Genomic DNA, 19,786 nt, shown 5'->3' on the forward strand with positions numbered 1-19,786 from the left:
TATATATATATATATATATATATATATATATATATATATATATATATATATATATATATATATATATATATATATATATATATATATATATATATATATATATATATATATATATATATATATATATATATATATATATATATATATATATATATATTTTAGGTATGGCGATGCGTACCCGAGCATGATAGGAAGGTTGTTTATGAGGATGCCATTTTCGCTGTTGCCAAACGAGAAAAGGAGGATGCCAAAGCATTGAGAAAAAGAAACATGAAGCGGCTGGCCCAAGTTTTAGACGCTATGACAGATATCACTTTTAAGACAACGTGGGAAGAGGCACAACAACTTTTGTTGGAAAATACGGAGTTTTCTGAAAATACGGACCTGCTTGGTAAGCACATTCTAATTCGCTATGATACACATATTCATTTAGTCTTTGTTCTATTTCGCTCATTGTATTATAGATGGAGTGGACCGGAGGATAACTTTGCAGTAGCACCATCTAGTATAAATAATTGCATACGGACGCAACCGTATTCGGGTTGCGCGTTAGACCAATTTGTAATTTGGCATTGGTAAATGCCATCCGTCAATGTGTGGTCTGAAAAGCGATCAAACAATATATCAGGGATTACAATGAATGGTCTGAAAAGTGATCATTTAATCTGTACATATTTATCTACTGTTAGTTCCATTTGATTCATTGTAATATGGATTACAATCTAGCCTAATAACGCTCTTATAACTTAGTTTATAAATTAGCTCTTATAACTAATTTTATTGTGACGTCGACTATAATTTCGAATGCCACCCGTATTTAAATTTCGCGAGAACGAGTTTGACCCATTCATTGAGCTAGGTCTGGGTGACAAAGGTCCAGGATCGAGACTAGATGACAAACTAAGAATAACCCAGAATTTTTACAATAAGAACGACTTGTGGCAGTTGAACGACTTGTGGCAGTTGAACGACTTGTGGCAGTTGAACGACTTGTGGCAGTTGAAAGAATGCTGTGAAGGATGAAATAGGGGTTTTTTTTTAGCACGCGGCCGTATTCGGGTTACGACGGCGACCAATTGGTAACATTGCTAATTGGGTTTACGGCGGCATTGACAAATACCATCAATGCGTGGTCTGAAAAGATATCATTTACTCTGTATATATTAATTTACTGTTAATCACATTTGATTCATTATAATATGAATTATAAACTAGTGTAATTACGCTACTATAACTTAGTTCATGTCCCTCGAAAAGGGATTCATATTGGCTGTGCCTTCCTGAGGTAGTTGTCCTGGTAATGTGAACATTACGTGCAGTTCTAAAAATTCCAGTTTTAAACCAGCACTTAAATGGAAGTTTATTAAACTGTACGTACAATTGTATAATTACATCCCCGTTGTAACGGATGTTCAATCCCGCTGTCTAGGGCTATAATGTGAGAAAGGCTGAAATTGATAGGGCTAGTTCTGTGGATGAAGATTGACAGATTGCCGAAGATTGTCAATTTCGGCCAACCGCGTAGGGCTTAACGAAAAGCGGGTCGTCCCATTGAGGGTGTAAAAAGGGAGGCTCTGAATAGATTGGGATGGAGGAGGAGCGTGCTTAGCTGTGTCGGCCTCAGGTGGCATGGTGCTGCAATGAGTTGTTAGTAGTAGTAGTTGTAACGGATGACTGTAGCCTTGTATTATAGGATAATAGGTTAACCCATAAGATCATTTTATTATTGGGAAGGGGGTGGGTGGCGCTTTGATATTGACAGTTAATTTTTAAGTTTTAAATTCCTTGGAAGCTTTCTTCACTGTGAAAAACTTGTGCTCGTTGTAGCTACTGTTTTGTTCTGTTATCCAAGAGATGAAAATACTCCACTTGTTTTTTTTTTTTTTTTTTGGATTTATCATTAAATTTTTCCATAATTAATATACTTTCAACATTGACTCAAAACCGGTGGAACTTCAATGACCTCTTGGTCTGAAGGGCTGCTCAACTTGTTTGTAACAATGCTTTAAAGTTGGGTGGGAGGTTTTTTTTTTCCGTCGAAACCTTAATTGCATTTGGGTAGTTTTGGGAAAGGTACCATCTTGCGAAGATTGTTAGTCCTCATGGTCAAAGTGGGTCTATATCTCATGTTCAAAGTGGGTCTATAGTTTTTTTTTTAGTATTGGATAAGATATGGCCTATGGCCACGCTACAATATTTGTCCCTCTTGCCTCCTGCTTTTTAGCAGAAATGCAGTTATCTTAGGCCTTATTTAAACGTAAAGCGAGCAATGACTTCCAATCGATAGGATTTGAGGCACAAGTTAGGCCCCTTCGATAAACCCCTTCTCTCCTTACCATCTTTTAGCAGAAAAATTTACATATTGCAACTTGTTTGAAGCGGAATTGTGCAGGAATTTTCATTCCGTAATGATTGACGTCCAATCTGGTTCCATATACTATTCAACACCCTATTCGCCCCCCTTTGAATGCCAACTTCCTAGCAGAGCGGTAGGAATGTTTCACCTTTTTTGAAAAAGGATTCCTATAAGGATCAATCTAGATGATCAGACTAATAAACTGGGACAGTCCCCCTTTCAACACCCCTCTCCCTAGTTCCGCCTCCTAGTTCTAAGTGGAAAAGTATGCATGATGCACATTGCCTGAATAAAAAATGTGCGATTATTTCCGATCTGTATGTAAGGCAAAGAATAATCCCTTGGTTCCTTAAAGACGTCTCTTTCACTACAAAATTTTTATCTGTACTACAGGAGACACAAAGTAACGCACTAGGCATACACTAGGAACAGTCCTAGAAAATTCCCATCGCCAATTTTTCAGCAGAACGGTAGGCAGACTTTTTTTACTGCTAGGCTGATGAGATATGAGAGTAATAGTTTTTAGTGGTGTACTTGAAACTTATAGGGCAAGTAATTGTGGGCCAAGTGGCCAGAGCTGGGAAGTTTTTTTTTATGTTCATCAACCCACTTCAGCCACCTTTCCCTAAAAATTTTCCACATTCACCTAGATTTGGTAGCTGGGTACATACAGCCAAGGTGACATTAATCAAGAAAATTTAGACTTGAAGTTTGCGACTCAGGCTCTATCAGAATTAAGTATTCGTTGTTAGGGTAATTTCTCCTCTATCACAAAGAGTGAATTGCAACTGATAATCGTAAATCCTCTTCAGGGACGAGAGGTTACATACTTGTTCTAGTTGGTCTACCTTTCTATTCGTTTTCAACACATTTTAGATTGTATTCATACAATAGGTCACTCAACGTTTATAAATAATAATGGAGTGCAATGGCACAGTTAGGCAATTATTGGTAAAGTGTTTATTTGGCTCAGTTGGTGATAGTTGTGACCAAATTGTTTTCACTATCAAGTTCATATGAAAAAATTAATGTGGGTAGTATTTGGGAGTAAATTAGTGTATCCTTTGCTTTATGTGCTGCAGCTCTAGAAATAAGAAAAAGTGAAAAAAAAAAGTAAGTATGACGGCACTAGACCCTCAAAGTCTAAACCGGCGGTGCTGATCTCTGTTTTGTGGCCCTTTGGCCAAGAAGTGCTATGGGGAGTTGGGGGCCAGCTATCGTGTGCTTTCGCACATTCTTCCTGAGCACCATCCCCAGACATCTCCAGGTACCCATTCAGAGCTGGGTCGACTCTGGCTGAGCTTACAGAGTCATACCACTGACCTCCTTCCCAAACCAAATAACCGGCCACGTCAGGAATCGAAACCGTGCCCCTCGGACAAAGGCTTTAGAAATAAGAGCTAATTATGTTGTGTTATGTTTTGGGACAAAGTAATAAAGCATTAGCTATAATACATAATGAGTTTTCAGAGCTAACAACATTGGCTGAATGTTAGGAAATACGGAATAACGCGGTTTTAGATAAACAACGTATTTTGATGTATTTTTTTTTGTGAAGAAAACCTTCCTCTTCAATTCGTGCTATTTTTAAAAGTTCTATCGGCTGACAACTACGGCCTTCAATCGACGGCATACGGCCTTCAATCACAATAGGGCTTTCAATGACAATACGGCCTTCAATGAATATATAAAAGTACTCCCGCAAGACTTGTCGAAAGGCTATTACAGCACTTCTCCTTGTCCTAGCAACGCAAACCTAGGTGGTCATTTTTGTTGTGTTATATCGTTATTTTTGTCCATGTTAATTTTTCTTTTGTGAGAATAGGAACCATAATTATTTAATTATGGTTTTGATGAGTAACGCACTTCGATCTCGACGGGTTGTGATGAAGAATGGTGATTTGTGCTTGTGAAAGTTGTGCAAAAGGAAGATCATCGGAAGAGAAAAATAGTTATAAACAGATAATTTCATGCCATCCCAGAAGGCATCACGGGCATTTTGAAGTTGCTGAATTCAGTACTGGCTTTAAACTCAAATCGCTGCTCTCTATCTCGGAATGCAGTCGATTTACATGCAACACGATTTTGTATATCCTTATTTCTGTTAGAACGAGACTCCTTTTCTTGTAAGGCTTCTGACGCCCTTTTCCCCTAAACTGACTGGTACCAAATTATTTTCTTATGGAATTCACATAAAATCGATGTAGCTACTATATAGGGTATTTTAAAAATTGTTGAAAAAAAAAATCATCGTGTAACTCCATTCGTGTGTTCTAGTCCTGATATCGCTGATTCTTTGGTTTGGGGCGGGGTTCAATGGTGTGACCCTGTAAATTCAACCAGACTCGACCCATCTCTAAATGTGTACCTTGAAAAATATAGGGGAAAACAGGGGAAGGGTCGGATGATTTGTCCCCAACCATGCACTGCACTCCCGGCCGAAGACATCGAATCAGGAGATCGGTACCTGCGAACGCCGACCATTGGTCAGCATGCGATTTTTTTTTTACTCCAGGTTCGGGGTGTATCCTACTAGCCTCTGTAATTTAGTTTTACACTCGTAGTATCTATTTAATTTTGGTCTAGACTTGTTAATATTTGTGTTTATATATATTAATAGAAAGCATCAACTCTTCCTAGGTATATTTGTTCTATTAAGCATAACTTAAAGCCCCGCCCTAACTGGTGCAATAATTTTTACTATAGTGGCATAACAGTAATAAGAATCATTCATCTTTGGGTAATAACGTGAATAGGGCAAAAAGCCCTAATAACGCTAAAGCAGAACGTTGTTCTATTTTCTTATTCATCTGAGCGATTAAACAACACCTCGTTATATGTTTAGAATGGCTGTTGCTTCAGAGAAATAAGGATGGTGTGGTCTCTTATAATCGTCTTAGATCTGTTAAGGAAAGACATGGAATATTTCTCGATATTTATGAATAAGTGTCTAATGTTTAGAATCCTTTGGAACCGTATTAGACCAGTTAAGATTTTACTAACCGTATTAGACCTTTTGATTTTATTTTGTGTGTTAGAATATGTATACATGACCTACCATGTTCCAAACTGTTCCAAACTCTTTTTCCAAACTATGTTATTCATTCAGGTTACTCCACAACCAACAATGTTCAAATCACTTTATGTCTGGACAGGGCGGTGTGAGGCCAGCATTGGTGAGTCATAAAACCAAAAAATCTTGTACATTTAGTTCTGGGTTTGGGAATCCTGGGCGGTGGGTGTGATTCAGTTTTAGACGTGAATGAATCCTTTTTTTTATGGAAAATAAGGCATCTCGTGAATAAGGCACTATGTTCTTTTCATCAGTCTTTGAAACTACCATTAGATGTAGCATAAATATCTTGTAGTTTTGTTTTGAGTTTTCAGAGTCCTAGAGGGGCTGACCTGACTCATTTTGCAGGGATGAAATGAGGTTTTTTATTAGCCGCAAATTGACGCATCATTACTTTTTTTTACTTTTTTGGGTCTAATCGCTTAACAACATTACTGCTAATTAGGATGTTTTAATGAAAATATTTGCTGTTTCTTACTTTAGTAGTGTAGAGTGTATTGTTATATGAGCCTTTTTATATTTGATAGTATTTAAGTATGTATCTATATTTAAATACTCCGTTTTTTTTTATTATGCATTTTTTTTGGCTCCAAGCTTCCGCCGTCCTGGATTAATAGATATTCCCCCAAAATGACAATTTATCTAGGGGTCGTCCACTTTACGCCACCTGGTGTAAATCTCTGAGTAACATTTGTGCCGCACAATTCCACCACGTGTTGTTTCGTCTCCGCAATGCTTGGTAATATTCTACCAAATTTGGCTTACTTTTACAACGCACTGCACGTGTCACGTTTCAATTTAGGCGCGTACCTAATGGTATTGAATGCCTGTCTTATTTTCAGCCAAAAACTCGCAAATTTTTAGATTAATGTTTGTAGTTCATTTTAAAAGTACTTATCAATATCTCTAATTTCCATTTCGGTGGCGTGCGTGTAACTGAACCCTCGTGCAATACGTTGCAATATCATTGGGTAAAACAGAAGTTACAATCTTTACATTTTCAACCTTATTGGAATTGTTTGTTTTTTAGTCATGATATAAATGACTGTCAAGATGATTCATAAAAAAAGGTTCTGCTTTATTCTTTATGTCTCCGCCCTATCACTGTCGGAAAAATACCCCCACCCTGAAAAATATTCCAGAGGGAAAATATCCACCACCACCACCACCCCTCCCGCTGCTGGTTGGTTTCCAGTCACTTTTGAATTATGAAAAAAAGGGTCTAGACCTCTCAATTTCTGATTGAATGAGCATCCTTCGAACTTTCTATGACCATGAGATTGAGGTGGGGAGGAGGAAGGGTCAGTCCCCCTCCGATACGGAATGAATTCTGCTCATTTTGGGGTTTAATGATACTCTTTACTCTCATAATTATAGTGTAGAGTAGAAATATTCCCAGAAATCACGAGAGATTAAATATTGATTTCATATTTTTGATTACTTTTAAGTTCCCCCTCCCCACCTCTCATTGAGCCTGCAGATAAATAAAAAATTAGGTCTAAGAAAGTGACAAGAGAAAGGTGAAGGTAGAAATTGATGTGTAATCCCCAGGGTCGTATTCAGGACTATTGTTTGTGGTTTTTTTTTATCCGGGACGGGGAGCAAAAAACTTTAAAAAACACATAAAAAATATGAATATTTAATCCCTCTGGATTTTTGGGGATCTTTCTGGCCTACGCTCTTATTATGAAAGTAAAGAGCAATATATTAAACCTCAAAATTAGCAGAATTTATTATTTATAGGAGGGGGGTTGGCTTTTTTTTATAGTCAAAAGTGATTGGAAATCAATCGGGTGCTGGGGGTTGGTATTTTTCAGGGAGGTATTTTTCATAGGACGATATTTTCAGCGGGGGAATTTTTTTTCTGGGGGGGGGGGGTAAACGGCAAAGGGAACCCCATTAACAGACATAAGAAAAGAGAAATAAATTTGGCTTTAATGGTTTGTGACGTCCAATTTTCTTTGTTTTTGTAACAACAAGACAGACCTTTTTTATGAATAAATCTTGACGGCCATTTATATCATGACTAAAAAACAAACAATTCCAACAAGGTTGAACATGTAAAGGTTCTAACTTGTCTTTTACCCAATGACATTGCCTCGTACTGGTAGAATACTAAAAAACTGAGTACGGTGGTTCAGTTCCACGAGGGCTCAGTTACATGAGAGTTCAGTTGCACGGGAGTTTAGGTAAATGCGGCTGAGTTGTACGGGGGTTGATTTGTACTGGTAGTTCAGTTAAATGGGATTTAGATGCCCAAGGGTTCTGATGCACAGTGACTTAGTTTCACAGTGGTTCAGTTGCTTGGGGTTCAGTTACACGGTGGTTCAGTTGTAATGGAACCAATGTCGGTAATGATTTACTACTATTTGTTTATTTTGTCTCACTTAAAAGATAACGTTTAAACGGAACCCATTTTCTTTTGCAATAGTTTTTGTCAAAAAATAATTTAGACGTTTGGCAGTGAGGCCGGACTAAATTGAAGTAGATACGGCTAATTAGAAACATTCTACTTTTATTTAGGCGCTGACCTATTTGTGAGTGCATACAATATTTTTTGCTAAAAAAAAAAGGCAAAATAAATTATTATTCGGCATTAATGTTGTTTATCAATTTTTGCCAAAACTGGTTGGTTATTCCAACAGTATGGGGCAATATTTCTCCGAGTTGTAAATTGGTCGTAAATAGGAATACTTCTTCCTGTAAAACTAAAAAATAACAACTGTTTTGGAAAATCGCCTATCCCCCATCGAACAAAAGTTGTTTGATAAAAAACACAGTTTTACTCCCAAGTTAATGAAATGTATGGGCATCTTGTGTTTCTTTTTTTTTTTTTGTTAAACTTACATAAGGTTGGACCGAGTGGGAAGGGATCTTGGAGCAACCGTGGAAATGCGTTTTTTTCTTTTGGAGCAACCTTGGTACGACGTTGGAGGAATTTTGTTTTCTGTAATACTTACTAAAATGTCTAGTTCAAGTGCAATAACGACTTGCAACTGTTTTGTTTTTGTCATATCTAAAGTTTTGACCTTTAAAAAGAAGCAATTTCTGTTTGCGAGTTTTTTTGGTGAAAAATGGCATGGGTTATTACTTATACTATGGAGTATTACTTATACTCCCTTCGATTCAGGCATCGACCAAGTGGTGAACATATATACTAATTTGTATAGGTGGAAAATCGTTTTTTTTTTTTAAATAAAAGTGACATATATGGAGGCTAAGGTTGAAAAGAGCTGAAAAAGTTGGATTGGCTCAAAAATGTCCTTCTCTGCATGGATAATATATTAAATACACAAATGTGTATCTCTATATCACAAACTATTTAGATTTGCAATGAATATTTAGTACCAAGGCAATGATATTGACAATGACAATGGCAGTGACAATGGACATTAGATGACAATGCCATAGGACAGTGACAATGATATCTGATTGTTTGAATTGGTTGAGTGGAAAATTGCACAACTATATATCTCCAAAGGTAGAACAAAATAGAATTTCAATTTTTAATGAAAATTACCTTCATTTGCGGTTATGCAATTTTTGATAGTAGCATGGGAAAAATTTGAAAAAGAATAATAAGTGTACTGAAATGGTTGAGTTTAAGTTTTCTTTTTTATTAATCTTGGAAACTCACTTTTTTGAATTTTGTTTTTTGCAATACTTACTAAAGTGTGTTTTTAGGTGAAAAATGGCATGGGTGTTGAACATTGGAAGAGGGCTAAAATCAAAATAGGATAGGGTCAATTATTTATACTCCCTTCGATTCAGGCATCGACCAAGTGGTGAACAAATATACTAATTTGTATAGGTGGAAATGCGTTTTTTATTTAAAATAAAAGTGGCATATATTGAGGTTAAGGCTGTTAGGTTAAGGTTGTTTTTCATCAGTTATAATATCAAAATTTCTCACAGCTTTAGTTCCACTTTTGGGGATTTTGGGGGAGCTGAAAAAGTTTTTATCTTTTATTTGGAAATAATGTATATTGGGAATAACGGGGGAATTTTTTTCCTTCAGTGTGTGTAGGTAGGTATTACCAGTAGATATTAGTAAAATAAAATTTGGTACGTTTTGTTCTGGGGTTGGAGAATCATGAGGGAGCTGACCCATTTTAAGCTGGTATGAGTTTTTCGAAAGTTAGTTAAAAATTGATGCATATTGAAAATATAGTTTTTTTCTGTTGGTTTTAGTAGCTGAGCCATTAAATTACCAATTTTCGTTTGTCTAATTCTGATGTTTGGGAATCCTGGGGTAACAGGCTCATTTTTCAGGTCTAAATGAGTTTTTGTTTTTTTTAATTCAAGTGACAAATGTGAAGATTAAGATATTATTTTTTTTGTCTGGTCTTAAATTACTGAACTGCATCTTTATTTAGATAGAATGTTTTAATTCGCCCATCTATCTATTCATTCTAATAAACTCTACGCTTCCGCTGTTCAAAATCAAAATACATTCTCTGTAGAGGAAATGTTTCCAGCAACAAGGGGTATTCCGTTTTTATTTAGCTACTCATCAAGCGTAAATTGTTCAAATGAATGCTTTACGGTTCATTTTAATAATATGAAGTAATTAAATATTTTTTATATGTTGCATCTTAAAATTTGTTATCTAAACCATAACATTTTTTTCCAGCGTTTTTTGGCGACAAATAATCTAGAAGTTTGACGGCTAAAATTGAACGGGCGCGGGGTTAATTAATGATCCGCCAATAAACGTGTTGATTCAGGCTCTAATCTAATGGTGAATTTTATCTAATGGTGAATGCTAACATGATTCTTTGCCAGAAAACTTAGAGATGCTCAAAATTAATCTTTCGTGATTAAAAAAAAGATAATTATTAAGATTTAAAATTCAACTTTGGTACTGACCTTTAACTTCAATTTTTTCACATTAAAAGTTTGAACTTTTAAATAGAAAGAAAAGTTCCTACTTGGGGTCATTAAATAGAAGCCGATCTAATGATGAACACCTAGGCTGAATTTTGCCAAAAGTCACTATACGAAGAAAAGGCGAAAAAAGACGCACATAGTGAGTGTCAGGCGAGGCAGTTATTGTTGCAAAAGTGGCAAAGATTTTCATGTAGAAATACTGGCAGTAATGTTGGCTGAAATATTTTGATTAAATTTGCAAGTCTCCAGGGAAATTACTACAGACACTCAATCCTAGGTCAGTGCTAAGTTTGAATTGGAACAAGGCTATGGTAAAATGAGACTTTTTGGACACTTCTATTGTTAATATTTAATTAAGCCCGTACAGCAAGCTAAAGAAAAGGAATGAGGAAAAGATTTACATACCCCACCGTAGTGTTGCCAACGCTTTGAAATAAAATGTACCAGTTTTCCGATTAAAATTGTACCACTAGAAAGTATTTGTATCATTAGAACAGTTTATTAAAAATTTGCCCTAACAATAAGAAAATGTTCAATAAACTAAAACTTAGAACAAATATCTGAGTAAAAAAGGAGCAAGTAAAACCTAAATGTATCGGGAAATCTGATTGTACCAAAAAAATTCCAAATGTACTGCACTGTGCCAGGACCTCTAAACTGTACCAAAAAGGGTACAATTGTACCGCGTTGGCAACGCTGCCCCACCTTACGGGCGCAATTTTCTCCTTGATATCTAATATTTTGAACCTCTGTTTAGATTGATGGCTCTTGATAGCACCCTCTTCAGAGTAATTCTCCTTAAATCGCCCGAAACACGGTTGAGTCATTTTTATACAATTTCCTCTTGACAGGAGCTTTAGTTTCACTTCGAAGTTTCAACACTTGCTGTAGATAGCGGCCCTGTTCAAAAATGGTGGTTAACCCTAATTGTAGTTTGTGCATACTAGATAGGTCTAATTTCCCACATACTTCGTTTTTCTGATAACTGCAGCGATTTTGCTGATTGTAGATGGTTTTTTACCAGTGTTTTTTTTTTTTCGCGGAAAAAAAAGCAAAAAAATTGTACTGAGGGATCAAGTGAATAGCCGATGGTCAAAATTTAACTGCAGTGAAGAATTGATTATTCTTGTGAGACTTAGTAGCAATTACCGCGATTTCACTGATTATTTCATAGCAATAATAGAAGTTTAACTATTATTGCAAATAATAGTTAAGTAAATTCTTTAAACAAATATTTGAGTAAATTTGCAACAAATAGCAAACGGATTGAAAAATCATCTTCTACAATGTAAGGCTTTTGTTCCCTGCAGAGGTCGATCCACTGTGTGACCACAAGTTTGTTATTTTATATTGTTTACCGGTTTCCTTTCTGAAAATACCCCTTAATACCCCTTGTGTGGAATATGTCTTGAACAACATTTAAAAGAAGAGAAATCTGGATCAGGTTTCTCTGTCGGCCTTTTATTAGCTGTCATTTAGCGCTGTCATTAGTAGCTGTCAGGTTAGCGACAGGGGCAAACAACGACACTTGAAACAGAATTGAAACAGACACTTGTCTGTGATTTCTAATTCCTCGAGATACGTTTTTCGATAGTTGAAAATCAAAAATAAACACATCTAACAAAGTAGAAAAAGGAGACAATATCTGTAACTTGCATCAGGCATCATTCTTTTGTCATTTTTTCTCCTTTGTCAGGTTTTTTTAGTCGGTAAAAAATTATCGCAACTTATTAAATGTTCAGATTAATATGTTAAATAGAATTTGACAATAATCCAAACAACCAATAAGAAAATACGTAAACACTCATAACTTAGACATAACTCTTGCCGCGCGGACCAGCGTAAAAGACATTTTTGACGTTTTTTTCTTCTTTTTCCGTGCTTGCGCTACGAATAAGCAATTGTAGAACTTGCCTTAATACCGTGAATACAACTACAGCTTGATGGTTCATAGTTGAAAGACAAAAAATGTAAATTTAGGTTTCCAGGGAATATTTTGTGATTTTTCATGTTCAGATACAAAAGGCTACGTTTATTGTATTTAAACGTGGTGTAGACCAGTGGCTCTCAAACTTGTTTAGACACTGTACCCCTTTTTACCCACAAAACATTTTAGGAACCTCTTCTCAGTTACCGTTACTAAGTAAAATGTAGCAAAAATATAAACAAAATTCCCAATCCTAGAGTTAAAGGGTTATTTAATTTTTTTGTTGGCCGGCCGCGTACCCCCTATAAATTTGTTGTGTACCCCCAAGGGATACGCGTACCACAGTTCGAGAACCACTGGTGTTGACAATAATTGGTTCTCTGACATCAACCGTCGATACTAATGAGATCGATTTACCTACATCATCCAAATAATATTGCTAGCGTGTGTATACCCCTCTGACTGATATATGGCTTTCAACTGTTATATGGCTTTCAAGTGAAATACATCGAGTTGGATATCCAAACTTAGAGGCTCTTCGACATCACAAATCGATGCATTCTGGCTGATAAGCGTATATGATACATTTTATTTTATATTTTAAAAATAACTAGTTTATTTTTATTTTGGACAGCTATGATTCATGACGAAAATTTAGGTACATTTTTAATTATTTTCTACTTATAAATTAGGTAGATATAACTTTCCACAAATCTAACTAGAAGTTTCTCGTTGCTTACCGAGGTAAGTTTTTTTCGCTTTATTCATGCCTAGCACCTACTGATCTATTATGCTATGTCTTTTTTGTGAAAATGGTGGAGTCTCTAAGCTTTTTTTGTTGTACCACAGAGGGCCAGAAGAATCAGTTTTCTGTGATACTGTAGAAAAAAGTCTTCTTTTGAAAAACATTAAACCAAAAAAAGCTCTTTCAAATGAAGCAATAGGCGAGAATGAGAATCGCTGAGGTGGTGGGGCACTGACCTAACTCCCCGTTGTTTACGCTAAAGTTAATCGCTGACTGACTATGTTTTAGCTCTCCATACAGTTTTCAGTTAAGCACTGGACGTACTTTAGTACAAATAGTGGATGACAGGGGAAGGGTAAAGGGGTTGTTACTCCCTTTTATTTATAGAATGATTCCCGTTTGTTTTGAGTTTTGATGTTCCTCTTAATTTCCATAATGAATTAGACCTGTTGAGTTTTCTGATCAATTCCTTGTCATTCTCATAATACATATCCTTCCTTAGGAGACATTTTTTCATTTTTCGAAATTAATTATTAAAGTTGCTGCCTTGAAACGTACAGTGATGACGGGCCCCAGGGTTGAAAAATGACATGGAAGTGAGTCTAATTGCTCTGTGACCACTTTAGGCTTTTAAAAACGTCACTAGAACTTGTGGTTTTCGTTTATATGATACCCCCCTCTAAATCGTTCTGCGGTGACTGTTTTGATACGATTATCTGTTGTAAGAATTGACAACAACAACAACAAATAAAAACCCACCCGTGACGTGCGTTATGGGCGTTGAAATATTCTGTTTAGGGGTTCCTTGGCTTCCAAAATTTGAGGATGCATTTTTCTTCAATACCGGATCACTTTAAGGGATATTTTTCCTTTTTCCGAAATTATTCGAGTAAATTTGAGATTCCATGTATAGAATTTGGGTTACTATTGCCGCTAATCATTTTTTTTCGAATTGTTCCAGAGAAATTGCTTAAGGATTGTTCTGGGTACCCGGCTGACTGACCGTACGTCAAACAATAGGCTGTACGAAAAATATGGTTCAATACCGCTCTCCAGGGTTGTAATGAAAGAAAGGTTGAGGTGGCTGGGGCACGTTGTGCGGATGAAGAATGACAGATTGCCGAAGATTGTTCTTTTCGGCCAACCGTCTAGGGCTAAACGGAAAGCAGATCGTCCTCGTCTGGGGTGGGATGACGTCACACAGAAAGATTTAATAGAAATGGGAACTTCGTGGGCGGGTGTAAAAAGGGAGGCTTAGAATAGATTGGGGTGGAGGGGAAGCGTGCGTAGCTGTGTTGGCCTCTGGCATCTTGGTGCTGCGGTGAGTTGTTAGTAGTAGCATTAGTTGTCAGAAAGTCCTTCTTCTTCTCCTAGAAGAAGAATCTTGGAAAGTGAAGTCATCCATTGTAACATCTGAATAGCCTCGACTTCTAAATTTGACTGGACTATCCGTGTTTAATTTTAAACCAGTCAGGGTAGTTTAGGGGTAGAATAGGTAAGGGTAGAATAGGGTAGTTTTTTAGTCACTCGGATGTTACAAGTAATCTCCGGCCCTCTAGTAGCAAATTTTTATTTGACTTGCGGGAAGTCGCTTTCCAAAATGGTGGAGCTTGCTGGTAAATGCTATTTACGTAGTGCCAAAGTATATTAGGCTGAAAAATAGGTTTTCTAATGATTCAATCTTACGTCGCATTAAACGCTTTATGATAAAACAAAGAGAAAAAAGGTGCTTTTTGCAATGACAAATTATAACTAACGGTAATAAGAGCGGGTGCTTCGTGACGTCATTTGTAGTTGACAGTAATTAAGAATTCCAAAGTACAATTTTAGAAACTCTTCAGGTCTAATTCAAAGGTAGGCCATTTTTAAATGGGAGACGGAAGGAAATTGCTAGAAGATGTGCCTCAAGCTACTTTGTGCTTTTATGGGTTGGCTAGTAAGTTGGGGTTTGAGGCAAGTAGTGTTGTTCACCCTCTAGATGTGTCGTTTCAAATAAAAAAAAAAATTTAGTTATTGTTTAAGAGTAAGAATTCTTAAACAAAAATTTTCAAAAAAGTCATGTTTTTATAAATCATCTCTTTAATGCAATTGGTACAATAGTGGCAAAATTCTATAAGATTAATTTTAATAATATTATATTTCGCTAAAATTTGTCATCATGCATTGATCATACCTCCATATCAGGGAGGTACCGCAAGGAGGGGGGCAGACCCCCTTAAATCTAAAATTTTACAAATTTCCGGGCACTTCTTATTCAAATAATCAATAACTTGATATTGTTTTTTTTTTATTAGTCCTCTCAAAAAAAAAAAAATCGTGTATACGCCCTTGCTCATATATACAGGGTTCCAGCTGTATCATATTTGGCTGAAACCGTCACAATAAGGTTGGAGAACTGAGGTCAGTGATGTAGTTTAAATAAAACTGGGGAAACGTTTTTGTTGATGTGTACTACCTCCTCCACGCCCCTAAGAACCAAAAATGTAAACTCATTGCAATTAAATACATATTTTAAAAAAGATCACTGTTGCTGTGTCTTAGACACACTGCCGTATAAGTCACTTTGCCGAATTAAAAAGGAATATTTTTTTGAGTAAATTGATGGTGATTTTTCTTTGACGATAATAAAATAATAAATGGAAATTCAAGTATAAATAAATTCACAACCAAACAAGGACTACAGGTAATTGAATTTTATTTCGAAAATGGACCCTGAAATATTGGGACACAGAGACCTTTCACGCGCCATTTCAATATTAGGCATCCTCCTTTTAAGCCTACAATCAGTCAGTACAGTCAGTACATTCGCCTTAAAAATACTAGAAAGGTACTACAAATTACGAGGATGACCCAAATACATCCATGAACTCGAGGCATTATTTCATTATGTTATATGACATATATCTTTCATATATTAATTTAAATAATATCCCAATATTTACACTATTTATTCAAAAAAGAATTCTTTAAGTAGATTCACTCAAAAAAACATATTTTGTTTTAAAATGGTGAAGTGACTTGTGTATCACCCTGTATAAGAGAGAAACTAACATGTCGTGTTCTTCTGTTCTCTGTTTAGTAAAGATTTGAGTGATGCGTGTTACTCTACTTGGATTGTATAATTAACAACCAGACAATTTTATATTTTGAGGGTGTTTTCTTTTTTCTTTCAAGTATTTAAACTCCTGGAACTTTCTAACCTTACTTTGCTTCATTTTTGTAGAAAAAAAAACAAGGTCAAAGCTTTAGACTCTAAAAATACTGTTATATATATATATATATATATATATATATATATATATATATATATATATATATATATATATATATATATATATGTATATGTATATAAATTTAGATAAATTTAAATAGTGCTTTAAATTTAAATAATTTTTTTTGTCTACCTTAAAAAATGCCTGTAAATCGGTGTGTGACGTAACATAGAAAAAATAAACCAAGAATAGAATAAAACAAAATGACGAAAAGAATAATAAATTTTAAAACAATTCGGAGAGCAAAAAAATGCTTCAGTTTAAGAATAGTTAGTCTTCATCCTTTTTTTAGATTTTTTTTCGTTTGTAGTTAATCCCTAGGCTTTGCTTACTGCTTTCAAAACGAAATCACACACACAAAAACCTTATGCTTCGCTTTAACAACATTTGGTTGCTTTTTTGCTTATACTTCCTCGCTTTACTGGGAATAACTCATTCAGCTTAACCTTATTTTTATTTTTACCTGTTTATATTTTTTTTAGCTATGGACAAAATTGATGCTCTGATTGTCTTTGAGGATCATATAAGAGAACTAGAATCAGAGGAAAACGAAGAAAGAGAAAGGGAAAAGCGAAGACAGAAGAGAGTCCAAAGAAAAATACGTGATAGTTATCAAGTAAGTAGCTACCAGTTTTGTCAAATATTTCTGTATTTTCGCGGCTTTTTTCGCTTTCAGTTTTTAACGAATTTTTTTTTGATTGGTTGTTCCTCGTATCTGAAAATGTGGTTATAGAGCATATCATTATTCTAATAAATCATGAAAACTTCAGTGAAAAATAAAATAGGTAAAGGCTCGAAAATATCGTAAATCTTTTTAATAACGAAGTTTATCCTGCAGATAATTTCTTGGGTTCATTTATTTACCGAGTATTTTGTTTTATTGGCCTTTTTTGTACCTAAACTCAAAATATGAAGCCACACGAATTTTATTTTCAATTCTTTTTAATGCATACAGTTTTTGAGCTGCAAGTTGAGCATTTGGTACTAGATCTCTATTTGCGCTTATTATCTTTTTGGTTTTAGTCCTTTTATTAATAATTTATTTACAGGTTTTTATATTCGTTTTCTTCTTTTAATTTTATTATAGAAACTCTGTTTATAGAGAGACAAATAACCCCATGTTTATAAAACGAGATTGTTTCTTTTGTGGGATTAATTAAAAAAAAAATTCCGAAAAATATGTTTTTCAATGAAACTTAAAGGCCTTTTTAAACTTAATCTAAGGAGATACAAATACCTTTTAAAATTCAAAATCAACACTACCAGAAATTACTATGAAATAATAAATGAAACCCAAAACGAAAAAAAATTAAATAAACAATCATAGTAAAAAACATACACCAAGTAATAATATAAATGAATAAATAGATCTTAAAGCGAGTAATGCTTACATTGATTATGAAAATCAAATTTAAAACGAAAACAAATATTTTGCTATTAAAGTATAAATGAAAGTTAAAAAGAAGAGAAATTAAATAAACAATCAATGCGAATAAACATACAATATATATTAATGTAAATAAATGAATAAATTTTAAAACGAGTGAAACTTAAATTGAATATGCAAATTAGGTTTGAATCCAATAAAAACATCTACAAACAAGAGTTTGGGTATCGTCTCACTGCAGAAGCCTAAAACCTACTGCGTCATTTGCGCCTTACTGAAAACAATTCTTTCATTAATTAAGATTTTAGGGAATAAATATCACCATATGTATATTAAATTGACAATGCACATTTTATTTCAGTAAACTCATTTGAATTTTTTTTTCAGAAAAGTACAAATTATATTCTGGCTTTTAGAAAGCATAGGGGTTTTGAACCTTACTCATATTAATTTATGCTATTTTTGAGTTTGACTCTAATATTTATCTTAATTTTTGTTCGTTTTGGGTTTCATTTATTTATTGATACTGATTTGGGCTAGTTGTATGCTTGGTAGATTATATGATAGTCCGGACGCCAGGTGTTGAAAGTGTGAATCATACCACGACGGAGTGGGGTTGCTACGAGAATTAGCCTACACTCCCTCCCCCCCTAAATTTACCATGCGGATTCAAAAATACCAATGGCACTTGCTTGCGAGTAGTGGAACACTCCGAAACTTGACATTTTATTATATTTTGGTGTTTCATGCAAGAAAATGCATGTTCCACAAAGTTTGAGGTGCAGTTTTCCGCTCATATAGAAAGGCCTAGAAGCCATAGAATGTTTTCGTAACAAACCAACACGATTAGTTAGAAAAAACGGCAGAGTTAAAAAAAAAGGTCAAAACTATGAGTCTTGAACAGTCTTGGAAAGTATAAACAAAATCAAATTGAATATTAGATATATAATGATATTAATCGCTGAAATATCCATGAGTTCAAGACTTTTTTTTCACTGTAATTTTTATTTTCATTTTCAATGCTGTAAGAACTGGAAACGAATAAATTTGTAATATACGAGTAGTTCGTTATCAGTGAAGCGCCAATGACGCAGAAGGCTTTAGGTTTTTACAGTTAAAGAAGGGGGCAGTATCCAAATTCTGTTTGTAGTGAAACTATATTTGTCTTGACCAATCTTGTAAAGAACTAATAAATTAAACTGAATATTTGATCTATAGTGATATTAGTTGCTGAAAGCTCATCAGTTCAAAATTTTACCGTAATTTTAATGTTTATTTTCAACATTAAGTGCAAAAGAAAACATTTGTAATATAACTCGTTTTCAGTAAAGAGCCAATGACACAGTAGACTTAAGGCTTCTGCCGTGAGGCGATATCCAAACTCTTGTTTGTAGTTATTTTTATTCGATTCAAACTTGATTTGCATATTCAATTTAAGTTTCAGTTGTTTTAAGATTTATTTATTCATTTACATTAATATATATTGTATGTTTTTTCGCATTGATTGTTTATTTAATTTCTGTTCGTTATAAGTTTCATTTATACTTTAATAGCAAAATATTTGTTATCGTTTTAAGCTTGATTTTCATATTCAATCTAAGCAATACTCGCTTTAAGATCTATTTATTCATTTATATTACTACTTGTTGTATGTTTTTTGCTATGATTGCTTATTTAATTTCTGGTCGTTTTGGGTTTCATTTATTCTTTTATAGTAATTTCTGGTCGTTTTGAGTTTGAATTTTAAAAGGTATTTGTATCTTCTGAGCCATAGTATAAAATGACCTTTAATTTTATTTTAAAAAAATTTTTTTCGTAAGGTTTTTTTTTAATTAATTTTTGTTTGTTTTTTATTGCAAAATGTTTAAAGTTGTTATGACATGGGGGGGGGGGGGTTCTTACTGTCCGATTATTCTTTACTTTAAAAAACGGATCTAGAACTTTTAATTTAAATCGAATGAGGCTTTTTTCAAAGTCTGTACGATTACGTCTTTGATAAAAACCTTATATATGAACAATAGACAGCTTGCATAACTTATGGACAGCGATTGACAACAATGAATGGATTGAAAAAATAGCTCCAATAAGGGGGATTTAAACCATTTCACTTGCTGACACAAAGGGATCACGGCTGTT

General features: G+C 34.6%; 1 protein-coding gene across 2 annotated transcripts in view; it reads left to right on the plus strand.

Annotated features, from left to right (window-relative positions):
* Positions 1–19,786, plus strand: part of LOC148939757 (pre-mRNA-processing factor 40 homolog A-like) — a 116,016-nt gene that overhangs the window by 48,738 nt on the left and 47,492 nt on the right. For both annotated transcript variants that reach the window (XM_089106367.1, XM_089106366.1), the window contains exons 8-9: positions 163–391; positions 16,746–16,879. In XM_089106367.1, coding sequence (XP_088962493.1) covers positions 163–391; positions 16,746–16,879 — 363 coding nt within the window. The remainder of the gene's footprint in view (positions 1–162; positions 392–16,745; positions 16,880–19,786) is intronic.

Source organism: Artemia sp. Qi Xiang Cuo, chromosome 20 (assembly GCF_049724085.1).
Source record: "Artemia sp. Qi Xiang Cuo chromosome 20, ASM4972408v1, whole genome shotgun sequence".
NCBI classification, from domain to species: domain Eukaryota; kingdom Metazoa; phylum Arthropoda; class Branchiopoda; order Anostraca; family Artemiidae; genus Artemia; species Artemia sp. Qi Xiang Cuo.